General features: G+C 41.6%; 1 protein-coding gene across 1 annotated transcript in view; it reads right to left on the bottom strand.

Moving 5' to 3' along the window:
• LOC141056272 (galectin-8-like) overlaps positions 1-18,485 on the bottom strand; it is a 70,575-nt gene that overhangs the window by 35,150 nt on the left and 16,940 nt on the right. The window contains exons 5-10 of the mRNA XM_073553014.1: positions 12,363-12,407; positions 11,482-11,570; positions 11,171-11,372; positions 10,353-10,472; positions 9,719-9,763; positions 7,568-7,656 (exon numbers count right to left, since the gene is read on the bottom strand). Of these exons, the coding sequence (XP_073409115.1) occupies positions 7,568-7,656; positions 9,719-9,763; positions 10,353-10,472; positions 11,171-11,372; positions 11,482-11,570; positions 12,363-12,407 (590 nt within the window). The remainder of the gene's footprint in view (positions 1-7,567; positions 7,657-9,718; positions 9,764-10,352; positions 10,473-11,170; positions 11,373-11,481; positions 11,571-12,362; positions 12,408-18,485) is intronic.

Genomic DNA, 18,485 nt, shown 5'->3' with positions numbered 1-18,485 from the left:
GAGCGATATCTAAGCGTAGTAGTGAAGGATAGGGGAAAAGAAGAGCGATATCTAAGCGTAGTAGTGAAGGATAGGGGAAAAGAAGAGAGATATCTAAGCGTAGTATTCAAGGATAGGGGAAAAGAAGAGCGATATCTAAGCGTAGTAGTGAAGGATAGAGAAAAAGAAGAGCGATATCTAAGCGTAGTAGTGAAGGATAGGGGAAAAGAAGAGCGATATCTAAGCGTAGTAGTGAAGGATAGGGGAAAAGAAGAGCGATATCTAAGCGTAGTAGTGAAGAATAGGGGAAAAGAAGAGAGATATCTAAGCGTAGTATTCAAGGATAGGGGAAAAGAAGAGCGATATCTAAGCGTAGTAGTGAAGGATAGAGAAAAAGAAGAGCGATATCTAAGCGTAGTAGTGAAGGATAGGGGAAAAGAAGAGCGATATCTAAGCGTAGTAGTGAAGGATAGAGAAAAAGAAGAGCGATATCTAAGCGTAGTAGTGAAGGATAGGGGAAAAGAAGAGCGATATCTAAGCGTAGTAGTGAAGGATAGGGGAAAAGAAGAGCGATATCTAAGCGTAGTAGTGAAGGATAGAGAAAAAGAAGAGCGATATCTAAGAGTAGTAGTGAAGGATAGAGAAAAAGAAGAGCGATATCTAAGTGTAGTAGTCTAGGATAGGGGAAAAGAAGAGTGACATCTCAGTGTAGTAGTGAAGGATAGGGGAAAAGAAGAGAGATATCTAAGAGTAGTAGTGAAGGATAGGGGAAAAGAAGAGCGACATCTCAGTGTAGTAGTCAAGGATAGGGGAAAAGAAGAGCGATAGCTAAGTGTAGTAGTCAAGGATAGGGGAAAAGAGGAGCGATATCTAAGTGTAGTAGTCAAGGATAGGGGAAAAGAAGAGCGATATCTAAGTGTAGCAGTCTAGGATAGGGGAAAAGAAGAGCGATATCTCAGCGTAGTAGTCAAGGATAGGGGAAAAGAAGAGCGATATCTAAGAGCAGTAGTCAAGGATAGGGGAAAAGAAGAGCGATATCTCAGCGTAGTAGTCAAGGATAGGGGAAAAGAAGAGAGATATCTAAGCGTAGTAGTGAAGGATAGAGAAAAAGAAGAGCGCTATCTAAGCGTAGTAGTGAAGGATAGGGGAAAAGAAGAGCGATATCTAAGTGTAGTAGTCAAGGATAGGGGAAAAGAAGAGCGATATCTAAGTGTAGTAGTCAAGGATAGGGGAAAAGAAGAGCGATATCTAAGTGTAGTAGTCAAGGATAGGGGAAAAGAAGAGCGATATCTCAGCGTAGTAGTCAAGGATAGGGGAAAAGAAGAGCGATATCTAAGAGCAGTAGTCAAGGATAGGGGAAAAGAAGAGCGATATCTCAGCGTAGTAGTCAAGGATAGGGGAAAAGAAGAGAGATATCTAAGCGTAGTATTCAAGGATAGGGGAAAAGAAGAGCGATATCTAAGCGTAGTAGTGAAGGATAGGGGAAAAGAAGAGCGATATCTAAGTGTAGTAGTGAAGAATAGGGGAAAAAAATAGCGATATCTAAGCGTAGTAGTGAAGGATAGAGTAAAAGAAGAGCGATATCTAAGTGTAGTAGTGAAGAATAGGGGAAAAAAATAGCGATATCTAAGCGTAGTAGTGAAGGATAGGGGAAAAGAAGAGCGATATCTAAGTGTAGTAGTGAAGGATAGGGGAAAAGAAGAGCGATATCTAAGTGTAGTAGTCAAGGATAGGGGAAAAGAAGAGCGATATCTAAGTGTAGTAGTCTAGGATAGGGGAAAAGAAGAGAGATATCTAAGTGTAGTAGTCTAGGATAGGGGAAAAGAAGAGCGATATCTAAGTGTAGTAGTCAAGGATAGGGGAAAACAAGAGCGATATCTAAGTGTAGTAGTCTAGGATAGGGGAAAAGAAGAGCGATATCTAAGTGTAGTAGTGAAGGATAGGGGAAAAGAAGAGCGATATCTAAGAGTAGTAGTCAAGGATAGGGGAAAAGAAGAGCGATATCTAAGAGTAGTAGTCAAGGATAGGGGAAAAGAAGAGCGATATCTAAGCGTAGTAGTGAAGGATAGAGAAAAAGAAGAGCGCTATCTAAGCGTAGTAGTGAAGGATAGGGGAAAAGAAGAGCGATATCTAAGTGTAGTAGTCAAGGATAGGGGAAAAGAAGAGCGATATCTAAGTGTAGTAGTCAAGGATAGGGGAAAAGAAGAGCGATATCTCAGCGTAGTAGTCAAGGATAGGGGAAAAGAAGAGCGATATCTAAGAGCAGTAGTCAAGGATAGGGGAAAAGAAGAGCGATATCTCAGCGTAGTAGTCAAGGATAGGGGAAAAGAAGAGAGATATCTAAGCGTAGTAGTGAAGGATAGAGGAAAAGAAGAGCGATATCTAAGCGTAGTAGTGAAGGATAGGGGAAAAGAAGAGCGATATCTAAGAGCAGTAGTCAAGGATAGGGGAAAAGAAGAGCGATATCTCAGCGTAGTAGTCAAGGATAGGGGAAAAGAAGAGCGATATCTAAGAGCAGTAGTCAAGGATAGGGGAAAAGAAGAGCGATATCTCAGCGTAGTATTCAAGGATAGGGGAAAAGAAGAGCGATATCTAAGCGTAGTAGTGAAGGATAGAGGAAAAGAAGAGCGATATCTAAGCGTAGTAGTGAAGGATAGGGGAAAAGAAGAGCGATATCTAAGTGTAGTAGTGAAGAATAGGGGAAAAAAATAGCGATATCTAAGCGTAGTAGTGAAGGATAGAGTAAAAGAAGAGCGATATCTAAGCGTAGTAGTGAAGGATAGGGGAAAAGAAGAGCGATATCTAAGTGTAGTAGTGAAGGATAGGGGAAAAGAAGAGCGATATCTAAGTGTAGTAGTCAAGGATAGGGGAAAAGAAGAGCGATATCTAAGTGTAGTAGTCTAGGATAGGGGAAAAGAAGAGCGATATCTAAGTGTAGTAGTGAAGGATAGGGGAAAAGAAGAGCGATATCTAAGTGTAGTAGTCTAGGATAGGGGAAAAGAAGAGCGATATCTAAGTGTAGTAGTCTAGGATAGGGGAAAAGAAGAGCGATATCTAAGTGTAGTAGTGAAGGATAGGGGAAAAGAAGAGCGATATCTAAGAGTAGTAGTCAAGGATAGGGGAAAAGAAGAGCGATATCTAAGTGTAGTAGTCTAGGATAGGGGAAAAGAAGAGCGATATCTAAGTGTAGTAGTGAAGGATAGGGGAAAAGAAGAGCGATATCTAAGCATGGTAGTCAAGGATAGGGGAAAAGAAGAGCGATATCTAAGAGTAGTAGTGAAGGATAGGGGAAAAGAAGAGCGATATCTAAGCGTAGTAGTGAAGGATAGAGAAAAAGAAGAGCGATATCTAAGCGTAGTAGTGAAGGATAGAGAAAAAGAAGAGCGATATCTAAGCGTAGTAGTCAAGGATAGGGGAAAAGAAGAGCGATATCTAAGCGTAGTAGTGAAGGATAGGGGAAAAGAATAGCGATATCTCAGCGTAGTAGTGAAGAATAGGGGAAAAGAAGAGAGATATCTAAGCGTAGTATTCAAGGATAGGGGAAAAGAAGAGCGATATCTAAGCGTAGTAGTGAAGGATAGAGAAAAAGAAGAGCGATATCTAAGTGTAGTAGTGAAGGATAGAGAAAAAGAAGAGCGATATCTAAGAGTAGTAGTGAAGGATAGGGGAAAAGAAGAGCGATATCTAAGTGTAGTAGTGAAGGATAGAGAAAAAGAAGAGCGATATCTCAGTGTAGTAGTGAAGGATAGGGGAAAAGAAGAGAGATATCTAAGAGTAGTAGTGAAGGATAGGGGAAAAGAAGAGCGATATCTAAGAGTAGTAGTGAAGGATAGGGGAAAAGAAGAGCGATATCTAAGTGTAGTAGTGAAGGATAGAGAAAAAGAAGAGCGATATCTCAGTGTAGTAGTGAAGGATAGGGGAAAAGAAGAGAGATATCTAAGAGTAGTAGTGAAGGATAGGGGAAAAGAAGAGCGATATCTAAGTGTAGTAGTGAAGGATAGGGGAAAAGAAGAGCGATATCTAAGTGTAGTAGTGAAGGATAGGGGAAAAGAAGAGCGATATCTAAGCGTAGTAGTGAAGGATAGAGAAAAAGAAGAGCGATATCTCAGTGTAGTAGTGAAGGATAGGGGAAAAGAAGAGAGATATCTAAGCGTAGTAGTGAAGGATAGGGGAAAAGAAGAGCGATATCTAAGCGTAGTAGTGAAGGATAGGGGAAAAGAGGAGCGATATCTAAGTGTAGTAGTCTAGGATAGGGGAAAAGAAGAGTGACATCTCAGTGTAGTAGTCAAGGATAGGGGAAAAGAGGAGCGATATCTAAGCGTAGTAGTGAAGGATAGAGAAAAAGAAGAGCGATATCTCAGTGTAGTAGTGAAGGATAGGGGAAAAGAAGAGAGATATCTAAGCGTAGTAGTGAAGGATAGGGGAAAAGAAGAGCGATATCTAAGCGTAGTAGTGAAGGATAGGGGAAAAGAGGAGCGATATCTAAGTGTAGTAGTCTAGGATAGGGGAAAAGAAGAGTGACATCTCAGTGTAGTAGTGAAGGATAGGGGAAAAGAAGAGAGATAGCTAAGTGTAGTAGTCAAGGATAGGGGAAAAGAAGAGTGACATCTCAGTGTAGTAGTCAAGGATAGGGGAAAAGAAGAGCGATAGCTAAGTGTAGTAGTCAAGGATAGGGGAAAAGAGGAGCGATATCTAAGTGTAGCAGTCTAGGATAGGGGAAAAGAATAGCGATTTCTCAGCGTAGTAGTGAAGGATAGGGGAAAAGAAGAGCGATAGCTAAGTGTAGTAGTCAAGAATAGGGGAAAAGAAGAGCGATATCTCAGCGTAGTTGTCAAGGATAGGGGAAAAGAAGAGCGATATCTCAGCGTAGTAGTCAAGGATAGGGGAAAAGAAGAGCGATATCTCAGTGTAGTAGTGAAGAATAGGGGAAAAGAAGAGCGATATCTCAGCGTAGTTGTCAAGGATAGGGGAAAAGAAGAGCGATATCTCAGCGTAGTTGTCAAGGATAGGGGAAAAGAAGAGCGATATCTCAGCGTAGTAGTCAAGGATAGGGGAAAAGAAGAGCGATATCTAAGCGTAGTATTCAAGGATAGGGGAAAAGAAGAGCGATATCTCAGCGTAGTTGTCAAGGATAGGGGAAAAGAAGAGCGATATCTAAGCGTAGTAGTCAAGGATAGGGGAAAAGAAGAGCGATATCTAAGCGTAGTAGTGAAGGATAGGGGAAAAGAAGAGCGATTTCTAAGCGTAGTAGTGAAGGATAGAGAAAAAGAAGAGCGATATCTAAGCGTAGTAGTGAAGGATAGGGGAAAAGAAGAGCGATATCTAAGTGTAGTAGTGAAGGATAGAGAAAAAGAAGAGCGATATCTAAGCGTAGTATTCAAGGATAGGGGAAAAGAAGAGCGATATCTAAGCGTAGTAGTGAAGGATAGAGAAAAAGAAGAGCGCTATCTAAGCGTAGTAGTGAAGGATAGGGGAAAAGAAGAGCGATATCTAAGTGTAGTAGTGAAGAATAGGGGAAAAAAAGAGAGATATCTAAGAGTAGTAGTGAAGGATAGAGAAAAAGAAGAGCGATATCTAAGTGTAGTAGTGAAGGATAGGGGAAAAGAAGAGAGATATCTAAGAGTAGTAGTGAAGGATAGGGTAAAAGAAGAGAGATATCTAAGTGTAGTAGTCTAGGATAGGGGAAAAGAAGAGAGATATCTAAGAGTAGTAGTCTAGGATAGGGGAAAAGAAGAGAGATATCTAAGAGTAGTAGTGAAGGATAGGGTAAAAGAAGAGAGATATCTAAGAGTAGTAGTGAAGGATAGGGGAAAAGAAGAGCGACATCTCAGTGTAGTAGTCAAGGATAGGGGAAAAGAAGAGCGATATCTAAGCGTAGTAGTGAAGGATAGGGGAAAAGAAGAGCGATATCTAAGTGTAGTAGTGAAGGATAGGGGAAAAGAAGAGAGATATCTAAGAGTAGTAGTGAAGGATAGGGTAAAAGAAGAGAGATATCTAAGAGTAGTAGTGAAGGATAGGGGAAAAGAAGAGCGACATCTCAGTGTAGTAGTCAAGGATAGGGGAAAAGAGGAGCGATATCTAAGTGTAGTAGTGAAGGATAGGGGAAAAGAAGAGCGATTTCTCAGCATAGTAGTCAACGATAGGGGAAAAGAAGAGCGATAGCTAAGTGTAGTAGTGAAGGATAGGGGAAAAGAAGAGAGATATCTAAGAGTAGTAGTGAAGGATAGGGGAAAAGAAGAGAGATATCTAAGAGTAGTAGTGAAGGATAGGGGAAAAGAAGACCGATATCTAAGTGTAGTAGTGAAGGATAGGGTAAAAGAAGAGAGATATCTAAGAGTAGTAGTGAAGGATAGGGGAAAAGAAGAGCGACATCTCAGTGTAGCAGTCTAGGATAGGGGAAAAGAAGAGCGATATCTCAGTGTAGTAGTCAACGATAGGGGAAAAGAAGAGCGATAGCTAAGTGTAGTAGTGAAGGATAGGGGAAAAGAAGAGCGATATCTAAGAGTAGTAGTCAAGGATAGGGGAAAAGAAGAGCGATATCTAAGAGTAGTAGTCAAGGATAGGGGAAAAGAAGAGCGATATCTCAGCGTAGTAGTCAAGGATAGGGGAAAAGAAGAGCGATATCTAAGAGTAGTAGTGAAGGATAGGGGAAAAGAAGAGCGATATCTCAGCGTAGTAGTCAAGGATAGGGGAAAAGAAGAGCGATATCTAAGAGTAGTAGTCAAGGATAGGGGAAAAGAAGAGCGATATCTAAGCGTAGTAGTGAAGGATAGAGAAAAAGAAGAGCGATATCTAAGAGTAGTAGTCAAGGATAGGGGAAAAGAAGAGCGATATCTAAGCGTAGTATTCAAGGATAGGGGAAAAGAATAGCGATATCTAAGCGTAGTAGTCAAGGATAGAGGAAAAGAAGAGCGATATCTAAGCGTAGTAGTGAAGGATAGGGGAAAAGAAGAGCGATATCTAAGCGTAGTAGTGAAGGATAGAGAAAAAGAAGAGCGCTATCTAAGCGTAGTAGTCAAGGATAGAGGAAAAGAAGAGCGATATCTCAGTGTAGTAGTCTAGGATACGGGAAAAGAAGAGCGATATCTCAGTGTAGTCATCAAAGTATTAGATCTTTTCCTTGACCTTTACCTATTGCATTGAGTAACCACACTTCACACCGGTTTTTGTTGGTACTTTTGATGATGCTACGATGACATGCGTTATGACATTACCTGAAGACTAGTTTTCAGGCTTCAAACAATATCATGAAAGTGAGTCTTCCAGGTGCAACATAATAATGGGAGCCCAGGACTGAGCAGAAGAAGTAACAGAAGACCGGACTGAAGAAGACAATCAGACTGGAGCAGAACTATGAGGCAGGACAGGTGAGAGCTGGAAGCAGTGTTATTATTATTTTTTTTAATTAATTCCTTAGGGGCCTCATATGATCCATTAAAAAGGTGATCAGCCGGGAGCTGCTATGTTGGATTCACCCCCCCCCCCCCCCCCGTAAAAAAATTAGTAAAAGAAATCTTGGATTCTAGATAATTAGTAAATCTATATTCAAAATGTATCACCAATGGAATATAATAAAACAATTACACACGTGTCAGCTGATGGTGGGACAGAGCCACGGACAGTAACCACGGAGCCATCAATGACGCCACGGAGAAAATCGGTGCTGAATGGAACGGACTGGAAAATAAAAAGTCATAAATGTGAAAAAATCTAAAGATCTAATGGAACCATGTAAAGCAAATATAGATATATATATATTTTTATCTATCTTTGTGAAAAAGTTTTGGAAGTCAAGAAGAAAATTATCGCACAGTTTTGAAGTTTATGTTCCTATGTGCCATACTTGGTAGCTTTTATTCTACCGGTGAGTTATGGGTATGGTGATACCACATTGAGATAGTGTTTTGATTTTCTGTTTTTTTTATTTCTTATGAAACTCAGTTGTGATATGAGCTCTATTTTTATCAATACAATTTTGGGGTCCATTCAGACATCTGATTTTTTCAGTATGAGAAAATTGGACCAGTTCCTCTGATTAGACTTTGATCTGAAATGATAATGAACTTGGCACTCAATTCGTGATGAAAGGAAAAAAAACAATTTTATTGGCATCCGAAAAAAAACAATTCTGAACGTTTTCAGTCTATCATAAGACCTTCATCAGTCTGTTAAGACATATGAAAAAACTCGGTGTTAAGGAGAGAATAAAAAATAAGATAAGACATTTGAATGCTTCTCTTCCCTCCCAGGAGGACAAATACAAATATCACCTCCTTTCTCTGAATGTGTCACAACTTGCACGCATTATCCTGGAGCACTTGTATCCTTTCACTAAGCGGAATAAGTCTGTGAGGATGAACACCACTGATCTCGACCAGCATTCCAATGTCTTATCTTATTTTTATTCTCTCCTTAACCCCGAGTTTTCTATAGATAATACTTCTGAAGATCTCCATCTCATGTGATTTTGTGGAACAATCTCCTATGTCACATATTGATCTGAGTTTGATCAGAGTTTTACCAGAGCGTGGTATGAGTGTCATCCGATTTTCATAGAATCATAGAATCGTAGAGTTGGGAGGGACCTCCTGGGCCATCTGGTCCAACCCCCTGCTCAAAGCAGGATTGCCTAATTAATCCCAGTCAGATGTCTGTCCAGCCTCTGTTTGAAGACTTCCATTGAAGGAGAACTCACCACCTCTCGTGGCAGCCTGTTCCACTCATTGATCACTCTAACTGTCAAAAAGTTTTTTCTAATATCTAATCTGTGTCTCCTCCCATTCAGTTTCATCCCATTGCTTCTAGTCTTTCCTTGTGCAAATGAGAATAAAGATGATCCTTCTACAATGTGACAGCCCTTTAGATATTTGTAGACAGCTATTAAGTCTCCTCTCAGTCTTCTCTTTTGCAAACTAAACATTCCCAAATCCTTCAACCTTTCCTATGTCGAGAAATTAAAAAAAACAAAATCTCCACCTTCTCCCTTTTGACAGTCAGTGAAAGTCAGACTGCACTCAAATGTCATCCGAGTGCAATCCGATTTTGTAACGAACCCATAGACATGCATTAATGATTTTGATGTGACCATCAGATCAAAATTGGATATGTTTCTGATACTTGCAAAGGCAAGAAAACGATTGGATATGTTAGTGGCCCCATAGCATATCATGGATTTGAGTGCTCTCCGTGAAAAACACAACTAGCACTCGTATGTGAAAATCGGATGTTTGAATGAGCCATTAGATCTAATCCAAAATTAAATAACAGAAACCTGGACACCTATTGAATATGACATTGGGTAGCCAAGAAGATACATATAGCCTAAGCTCGAGAACACCAAATAGATCTGATGTGAATCATATTCTTGTCGAATTTTTACTTTAGGCTTAAAATGACCATTTTACACATTGCAGAAGATTGCACTGCCCTATCAGGAGGGACCACTATAGCCTATATAATAGCAAAAGCAGGGAATGCAGCAGCCGTTTTGGGGTGAATCTGGGTAGTCAGAGGATGTCTCTGTTTTCCATAGAGCTAGGGAGAGAAAGCCATAAAACACTGAAGAAACTGTATAAATAGTGTCTGACAGCAACGAAGTCAAGAAGGTTGTTGTGAGGAAAGTAAAACAATACAGATTTTAATGAGAAGCAGACAGTTAGGAGACACAATTTATCTTTGAGGCAGGAGAGTTGAAAAATGAAAAAAGAAAAATGAAAAAAAATATTAAAATATTTCTTACATTTTGCAGTTTTCCATTTTGAAAATAATAATGATGGCATCCACCCTAAAAAAAAAGAAATGAAAAATGTAAGGGTATATTATATTTCTATTACAATTTTGGATTTTTTTATTTTTAAAATTTTAAAATCTACTTGGAATGGATTTCTTTTTTCATTTCCTTCCTATAATGTGAATGAAAACTATATTTTAGGGCAGGAAAGGTTTCATTCATTTATTTTCTTATTTAGAAGCATTCTGGCTACTCAGAAATAATGAAATATATATGATCATAATGTAAAGAGGACCTGTCGCCAAGTCCAATATATCTAGTTTTTATTCTTTTTTGGATCCTGCTGCTACAATGAGGATTCTGTTTTTTGTGGGTTTTTTATTTATTTTAAATCTGCCGTATGGTACTTTTTATGGTTTTTCCAAGGGGGCGGAGCTTACAGGGTAGATATGCAGAGTAAAGACATGCCCCATAGAATCTATAAGCCACACCCCAGTAAAAAAACAATAAAAATAAGCATTAAATTAAATAAAAATTACATATCTCTAGTACCATATATCATATGGCTGATATAAAAAAATACTCTGAAGTATCGGCAATAATGTAAGAGGCCCTCCTTAACTGCAGGTAAAACCTCTCTTACCCCTTGTCCTTGTGTCTCGACATTACTTAGGGCCACACAGTCCATCACTGCTAAAGTGTTGACTCGCTGCAGGGGAATTCTGTGATTGTATCCCAAATAGTGATGTCCGTTCACAGAAACCTGGAATAGAAAATGATTTCATGTTTCAATGACTGATGTACACTCTGCACTCGCTCATTAGATGCCTCAATATAAAGGGTCCATTCATTGCTGCTAATGTAAAGGTGCTATTAACCACAATTCGGACTTACTTATGCCACAGCCGAAAGAAGAGTTCCAGTAAATAATTTAAAACCATACAATATTTTATTCAGTATTATAAAATAAAATAACAACAAGTTTAAAACACTTAATCAAAGAGCACCCAAAACTAGGGGGGATCTGCAATATGTGCTGAATATCCGGCAGCTCATTCACCACTACTAAATATATCCCATACTTGGTCCACAATATAGCGCTATATTTCCATGTAGAAATAAACAGTAAAAAATCAGGACACATTGCCAGGGAAAGAAGGTTGAAGGTGAAGGCAGCAGAAACAAATTATTACATGTCCCTCCTCACCCCGACGCGCGTCTCGCATCCAGCTTCTTCCGCGGGCGTGTGACACAAAAACCTGATTTAAACCTAATTTCACATAAGTAACCATGTCCAATCTCATCCCTGGCCCTAAATATATTGATTGTCCTTCCTTTTCTCTGCTCTTGGCTTGACATATCTTAAGATGACCAACTTTGAGAAAAACAAAACATGATTTTGAGATATTCTTTCAAGCGATGTCTATTCTATAGGTGTATATATAAGTAAAGCAAGCCTACATTATATCCATTGTTTGTAACGCGGACTCTGATTTCAAATGCATGTTCCCTTTTAAACGGCACTTCGCCATTGATTTCTTTATCACCCCAATTATCACTTTCCCTCGTGTTGCAAAGAACAAGTCCTTCATCAAAACGTGGATTGAAATGGAAGGCGATATCGTCCTTATCGGTACTGCCGCACTGGAAATTCAAGGAAAACCTAAAAAAAATATATATATATAATATATATATATGCAATTGCTTTCAGATAAGAACAAAGAAACACATTCTCAAAGGCATCAATGTAATGAAATAAAAGAATCACACACCTGTCAGCTAAAGGTTGGACATCGCCACGGACGATAACCACGGAGCCATCGCTGACGCCATTGTGAAGACCGGTGCTGAATGGAACGGACTGGAAAATTAAGACTAGAATTAAGAAAAGATATAAGTGAAAGGCAAAAATTCTAAAAAAAAAAAAAAAAAAAAAAAGGAAGTAAAATTTGCAAAAAAAAAAAATAAATAACTTTTTTGGTTATATTTTCGGAAAAAAAATAAAAAGTTCTGTAAAAAAAAGTATTTAAATCTACGCCATAAAATGATGTGTAGCCCAACATTGACCGTGAGATCAACTGTTATTTTTCAGAGCGGATTGACAGCAACGTGGGGCACCGGACCGTTGTTTTGACGGGTCCGGCGAAGGTTGAATTTTAAAGGAACCCGTGCCCGGAAAAACGAGAGAGAGAGACTTTTTTTCTCCCGGAACGGCATTACTGGGTTAAAAATGCTTCCGGGCATGCGCACATGAAAATAGCGGACCGTCAAGAAGAAAAAACGTTGCAGCGTCCGTCTCATCTGCCCGGGAGCCTGGAAAATTTTGGCGGATCCGTCAAAAAACGGGGATGACGGAAGACCGTCAGTCAAGATCCGCCAATAATGTAAGTCTATGGGGGAAAAAAACGGATCTGCCCCTTTTTTGGCGGATCCGTTATTTTTCAAAAATTGGCGGATTGCGACTGACGCGAGAAAACTGAAGTGTGAAAGAGGCCTGAGGCGTCTTGATTTTTTTCTTCCCCTCTTTCGAGAGCCAAGTCAGTTTTGTTTCTGCCGCCAATTCTAGGCATTGTTTGCACGGCCTAAAATCGCAATGTCACCACCCGTAAATATAGATCGAAATTTATAGTGAAATATTATAAGCAGCTCTTACATTTTGTATTTGTCCACTTGGAAAGTAATGATGATGAAATCCAACCTGAAAAATTTGCAAAACATTTTTTTTTTATTTATTACTGATATATTTAAGTGTATCTGTACTACATAAAATGTGGGCTCCAGTTTTATGCAAATGTGATGATGTAATTAAAGGGGAATCCAATCTCCGCAGTTTTGATTCTGGCAGATTTGCTCAATTTTGGGGAGAAAGAGGTTTGGATTTGCATTGCATAAATTTGGTGCAAATCAAATCTTCCGGAAAAGCTCTAAAAAAATGTAACTCTAAGGTTATGTGCACACGCTGCGGATGCACAGCGGATTTGGCCTCTGAGGATCCGCTGCGGTTCCGCAGGCATGGTACAGTATAATGTTACTCAATGGTTTTTAGAAACCACACTGCACATGCTGCGGATTTTTCCGTGCGGATTTGCTGCGGTTTTAAATCCGCAACATGTCAATTCTTTCTGCGGATTCCGCAGCGGTTTCACACCTATTCCATTGTCCAGGTGTCAAACCGCAGGGGAAAACCGCTGGCAAATCCGCAGGAAAACCGCGCGGAAAAATCCGCAGGTGAATCCGCACTGTGTGCACTCACCCTTATCCTCCCCTCTCCTGCTCATTAAATGTCTTGTCTCTGCTCTTCCATGTCTTCATTATTTTGACCCCGTTGTTGTCTAGGCCCCATGCGTTCACATCAGATGTAGCATACGTCGGTAATGTCAATGATGTGCATCGCACCTCACATGACCACATAGGGCCTAGTCAGTGGTGTCTGAAGACCCAAAGCGAGAAGACTCAAGAGAAGTGATCAAAGGACCAGGTGGGGGTGGGGAAGGTATGTGGAGGGCCAGCTTGTCTCATGAAGAAGCCATCAGGCGAAACCCAAAATCGGATTGTAGCTTGTGTACTGCATGTTTGACATACTGTATGGGAGGAAGGTGTTTTCACATGTACACAAATAATACTATGCTTTTATTGATGCTATATTATAAAATATTTTGGCTTCCTTATCCAAAATATATTTCTGAATGTCTTGTGTGGTGTATTTATAGATATTTTATCATTGGACGGCACAGTGGTTTAGTGGTTAGCCTTGCAGCGCTGGGGTCCTGGGTTCAAAAATCCCACCAAGGACAACATCTGCAAGGAGTTTGTACGTTCTCCCCGTGTTTGCGTGGGTTTCCTCCGGGTTCTCCGGTCTCTTCCCACATTCCAAAGACATACTGATAGGGAACTTAGATTATGGTCTATTTATATGGAGAAGGAATTTTTGTAGGGGTCAATAGCTTATACAGTATAATCATGGAACTGTAAGCAGGTCCAGCTTGCCCCAGGAAGAAGCCGACATGCGAAACTCAGAGTCGGTCAGTAGCTGGTGTGCCACGTGTTTGACTTTTTTTGTGGTTTTACTCTATGCTAACTGCTGTTTTTTTTGTCCGATTGTTCTTTAAAGGAAACTCGTATCAGTTTTGTTGTCAGAGATCACTTGTGGAACTACTTGTCTTAGCAGGACTGATAGCAACAACATTAGTTGAAATTCACCGGGACAGGAAGTGTGACGGAGGGCAAAGACTTCAGAGGATGTGAATCTTGCTCTAAAGATCTTTGATGTGCATTTATTCTGTTACTACATCTGTATTACACATCAAATGTTGGGGCCTTTATGCGTTCTCCAGATGCCAAAGCAACCCTGCGATCACATTGTTGGGGCACTAATTGGCTGACAGAGGGAATCGGGAGTTACTGAGCACAGTAGGCCTGAAAGAAACACTGTCTTTGTTCGCCATAGCAACCAATCACGGGGGCGTGGCCTGCACGCTGATGGCGGAAAGGAGAGCTCTGTGCTTCAGCAGGATAAACCGGCTCTTATCAGCTCACAGATAACAGGATTACCAGCTACAGGAGGTGTGAGTAACCCCAGCCCTCAGTAACCCCAGCCCTCAGTAACCCCAGCCCTCAGTAAGCCCAGCCCTCAGTAACCCCAGCCCTCAGTAACCCCAGCCCTCAGTAACCCCAGCCCTCAGTAACCCAAGCCCTCAGTAACCCCAGCCCTCAGTAACCCCAGCCCTCAGTAACCCCAGCCCTCAGTAACCCCAGCCCTCAGTAACCCCAGCCCTCAGTAACCCCAGCCCTCAGTAACCCCAGCCCTCAGTAACCCCAGCCCTCAGTAACCCCAGCCCTCAGCAACCCCAGCCCTCAGCAACCCCAGCCCTCAGCAACCCCAGCCCTCAGCAACCCCAGCCCTCAGCAACCCCAGCCCTCAGCAACCCCAGCCCTCAGCAACCCCAGCCCTCAGCAACCCCAGCCCTCAGCAACCCCAGCCCTCAGTAACCCCAGCCCTCAGCAACCCCAGCCCTCAGCAACCCCAGCCCTCAGCAACCCCAGCCCTCAGTAACCCCAGCCCTCAGTAACCCCAGCCCTCAGCAACCCCAGCCCTCAGCAACCCCAGCCCTCAGCAGCCCCAGCCCTCAGTAACCCCAGCCCTCAGCAACCCCAGCCCTCAGCAACCCCAGCCCTCAGTAACCCCAGCCCTCAGTAACCCCAGCCCTCAGTTGAGACCTTAAAAAAAACTGGCACTCCAGCCAAGCTGACAGACTTTTACCCCCGGGATAGGGAAGTCTCCTCACCTAGCAAGATGGTGCTGGCTTCCCACTCAGCGTCTTCCCACTCCTCACAAGGAGATACAGGCTGCGTGAGAGGCAATACAGGCATTCCTCTGACAGAGGAAACAATGCAATCTCTGCTGAAAACGCTGAGGGCTTCCCTACAGGGTGATCTCAGAGAAATAGTCAGAGAGCTGAAGGAAGAAATCAGGTCTCTGGGTGATCGCACAGGGCATGTAGAAACTAAAATGGCTGAATTTGCAACATCACATAACAATCTGATAGACGCTAAACACAGCTTTGGAAAAGGAGGTGGAGGCACTAAAACTTAAAATCAGTGATATAGAGGACAGATCCCGAAGAAATAACCTAAAAATCAGAGGGATTCCCTCATCTGTAGCAGATAAAGACCTCCATGAATACTTCCACAAGTTTCTGCAGCTTATACTCCCTGGATGGGACGCCAGAGACCTGATAGTGGACAGAATTCATAGAGTCCCTAAATCCAAAGGCATAGATCCAGCTCTGCCTAAAGATGTCCTGGCTAGACTTCATTTCTATAAAACAGAAGAAGCTGTGCTGTACACACTGAGGGAAAGTCCAGCCCTGCCAGACACTTTCATGGGACTAAAAATCTTCCCAGATCTTTCTGCTACAACTCTTAATAAAAGAAGAGAATTCGCCCACCTTTCTAAACTCCTTAGAGATCAAGACATCAAGTACAAGTGGGGTTTTCCGGTGAGGATGATAATTTTCAAAGACGGAGGCACTTACATATGTCATACTCCTTCTCAGCTGGGCAAATTGCTGGATGACTGGGGAATAGCCCACCCACCAAACCCTGGCGGGCGGGAGAATCAAAGAAGATCTCCAGACAGGATTACCCCTGAATGGTCAGCAACTTAACTGGGACTCCTTCCTGCTTATGGCACCTGCTGTCTCTGCTCCTGTGACACGGGATGTCACGTAGCCCCCCTGATGTTCTCGCCTATGGCGAGCGGTTATACTCCGGTCACCCTACTCGGGGCAAACCGGTGTTGATGGAACTTTTTTGTTTTCGTTCCTCTTCTCACAAATGTTCCTTAATTTTTTTCGGAAATTTCTTTCAATTCCTTGTTGGTCTAACCCCTCTCATCCCTGATGGCGTTCCTAGGAATTCAAACCCCCCTGCGGCTCCAATATGAGAATTAAGATATTGTCTATTAATGTGAACGGACTCAACTCCCCAGCAAAAAGGTCAATGATGTGGAGAGAGGTGAAGGCATCTAACTGTGATATAGCGTGCATTCAGGAGACCCACCTTCTTTCCACAGATAATAAACGGCTACTTCATCCCAGGTTTCAACACGCCTTTTTTGCTAATGACTCAAAAAAAAGAGGAGGAGTGGCCATTTTAATAAAGAACTCAGTGGCCTTTAAATTGATAAATGTCAGTTATGGAGCGGATGGAAGATATATTATTTTGTCTTGTTATATCAACAGTGTCCCTTATACCTTGGCAACGGTCTACTCCCCAAATTCATCACAATTGACCTTTGCTAGGAAATTTTTCCAAGCATTCAAAGATACTGCCACAGGGGCGGAAATCATCTGTGGAGACTTTAATATACCTGTTATACACTCCATGGATTGCTCCAACATCAACATCTCACATGCTAAGGAACTTAATCATCTCATCAATGAATTCCATTTTCATGACATCTGGAGATATTTACACGCATCAGAAAGAGACTATACATTCTTCTCTTCCAGGCATCGCTCGTACAGTAGAATTGATTTCTTTTTTGTCGACAGCAAATCTATAAGTAATTGTGTTGCAGCTGATATTGGTTTAATCACTTGGACAGATCATGCGCCGATCTCTTTGTCTGTTCAGGGTGGCTTTAATGTTCAAAATTCCCCCAGGTGGAGACTGAATACTAGCTTGCTTGGTAGGCAGAAGGTACATGATGAAGTAGAGTCAGTGTTAACAGAATATTTCAAACTTAATAATAATGGGGAAATTTCTGACGAGACCCTGTGGGCTGCTCATAAAGCAGTAGTCAGGGGGCAGCTCATAAAACTAGCCTCCATCCAAAAACGGAAAAAAGACGCAGATATTAAATATATATTAACCCGTATTCATCACCTTGAATCCCTGAATAAAGCCAAAGCAACCCCTAACTTGACTAAAGAAATTGTAACCCATAGATTCCAACTAAGATCCCTACTCCTGCAAAAATACGAACATAATCTTAAAAAAAATAGATCGACATTTTATGCTATGGGGGATAGAGCGGGGTCCTTATTGGCAAGAAGGACGAAAAAACGTGAGATCCAATCTAAAATAGAATTCCTGAGGGACCCAAACGGAACAATCACTAGACATTCCATTGAAATAGCAGAAGCATTTGCGAAATATTATGAGGCCCTGTATAATCTAAAATATGATTCCAACACGTCACAGCCGACTCAAGTGGATATACAGGGTTTTCTAGACACCCTGGATCTTCCCCGGGTCTCAGATGAGCAATTAGAGGAACTTAATCTTCCCTTTACTACACATGAAATCCTAGGTGCCATCAAAATGACTAAGTCTAACTCTGCCCCAGGCCCTGATGGGCTGCCATACGAATATTACAAACAATTTACCTCCACTCTGTCCCCCTTTATGTTAAAAACCTTCAATTTTTGGCAAAATAAAGGGTCAATTTCCCCAGACAACTTAGAAGCGATTATTATCACGCTACCCAAGCCAGGGAAACCTGCAGACACCCCTGGTAATTTTAGGCCCATTTTACTCCTAAATTGTGATGTAAAAATTTATGCCAAACTAGTGGCGGATAGACTTCATAAAGTGATCCCGGCCTTAGTGGCTCCAGACCAAGTTGGTTTTGTGACAGGCAGGCAATCTAAGGATGGCACCAGACGGATGCTTGACTTGATTAGACTGGTGGAGATATCGGGTGGACCCAGTGCATTCCTGTCTCTTGATGCTGAAAAAGCCTTTGACAGGGTGCACTGGGGGTACCTGGAGAGAGTTCTAACAAAATTCGGGTTCTTGGGGAAAATCAAGTCATCTATTCTAGCTCTCTACTCTTACCCAAATGCTTCAGTGTTGGCATCGGGGTTTCTGTCATCTAAATTTCAAATAAGTAATGGCACTCGCCAGGGGTGTCCATTGTCTACCGCTATTTTTGCTTTAGTGGTAGAACCTCTGGCGGAAGCTATACGAAAAAACATAGCCATTTCTGGTATAAGAGTTGGGGAATTTGAACATAAACTTGGTCTATACGCAGACGATGTGATAATTTCCTGTTCTAACCCTGTAGTTTCGATTCCAGCAGTGGTGAACACATTATCAAACTTTTCGAAAGTGTCGTATTATAAGCTTAATGCGGCAAAGTCTTTGATATTGCCATTTAATGTACCGGTGGAGGCCAGGAGTGCGCTGGAGGGGGCCTTTCAATTCAAATGGTGCGACAGGGGGATACCTTATTTGGGTATTAAGCTGACACCATCGCAGATGTTAATTA

The sequence above is a fragment of the Dendrobates tinctorius genome, unplaced genomic scaffold, assembly GCF_039654945.1.
Source record: "Dendrobates tinctorius isolate UK_male_01 unplaced genomic scaffold, ASM3965494v1 ptg000196l, whole genome shotgun sequence".
In the NCBI taxonomy this organism is placed as follows: domain Eukaryota; kingdom Metazoa; phylum Chordata; class Amphibia; order Anura; family Dendrobatidae; genus Dendrobates; species Dendrobates tinctorius.
The sequence above is the reverse complement of the archived record's forward strand: the minus strand, read 5'-3'. Positions and strand labels throughout refer to the sequence as shown.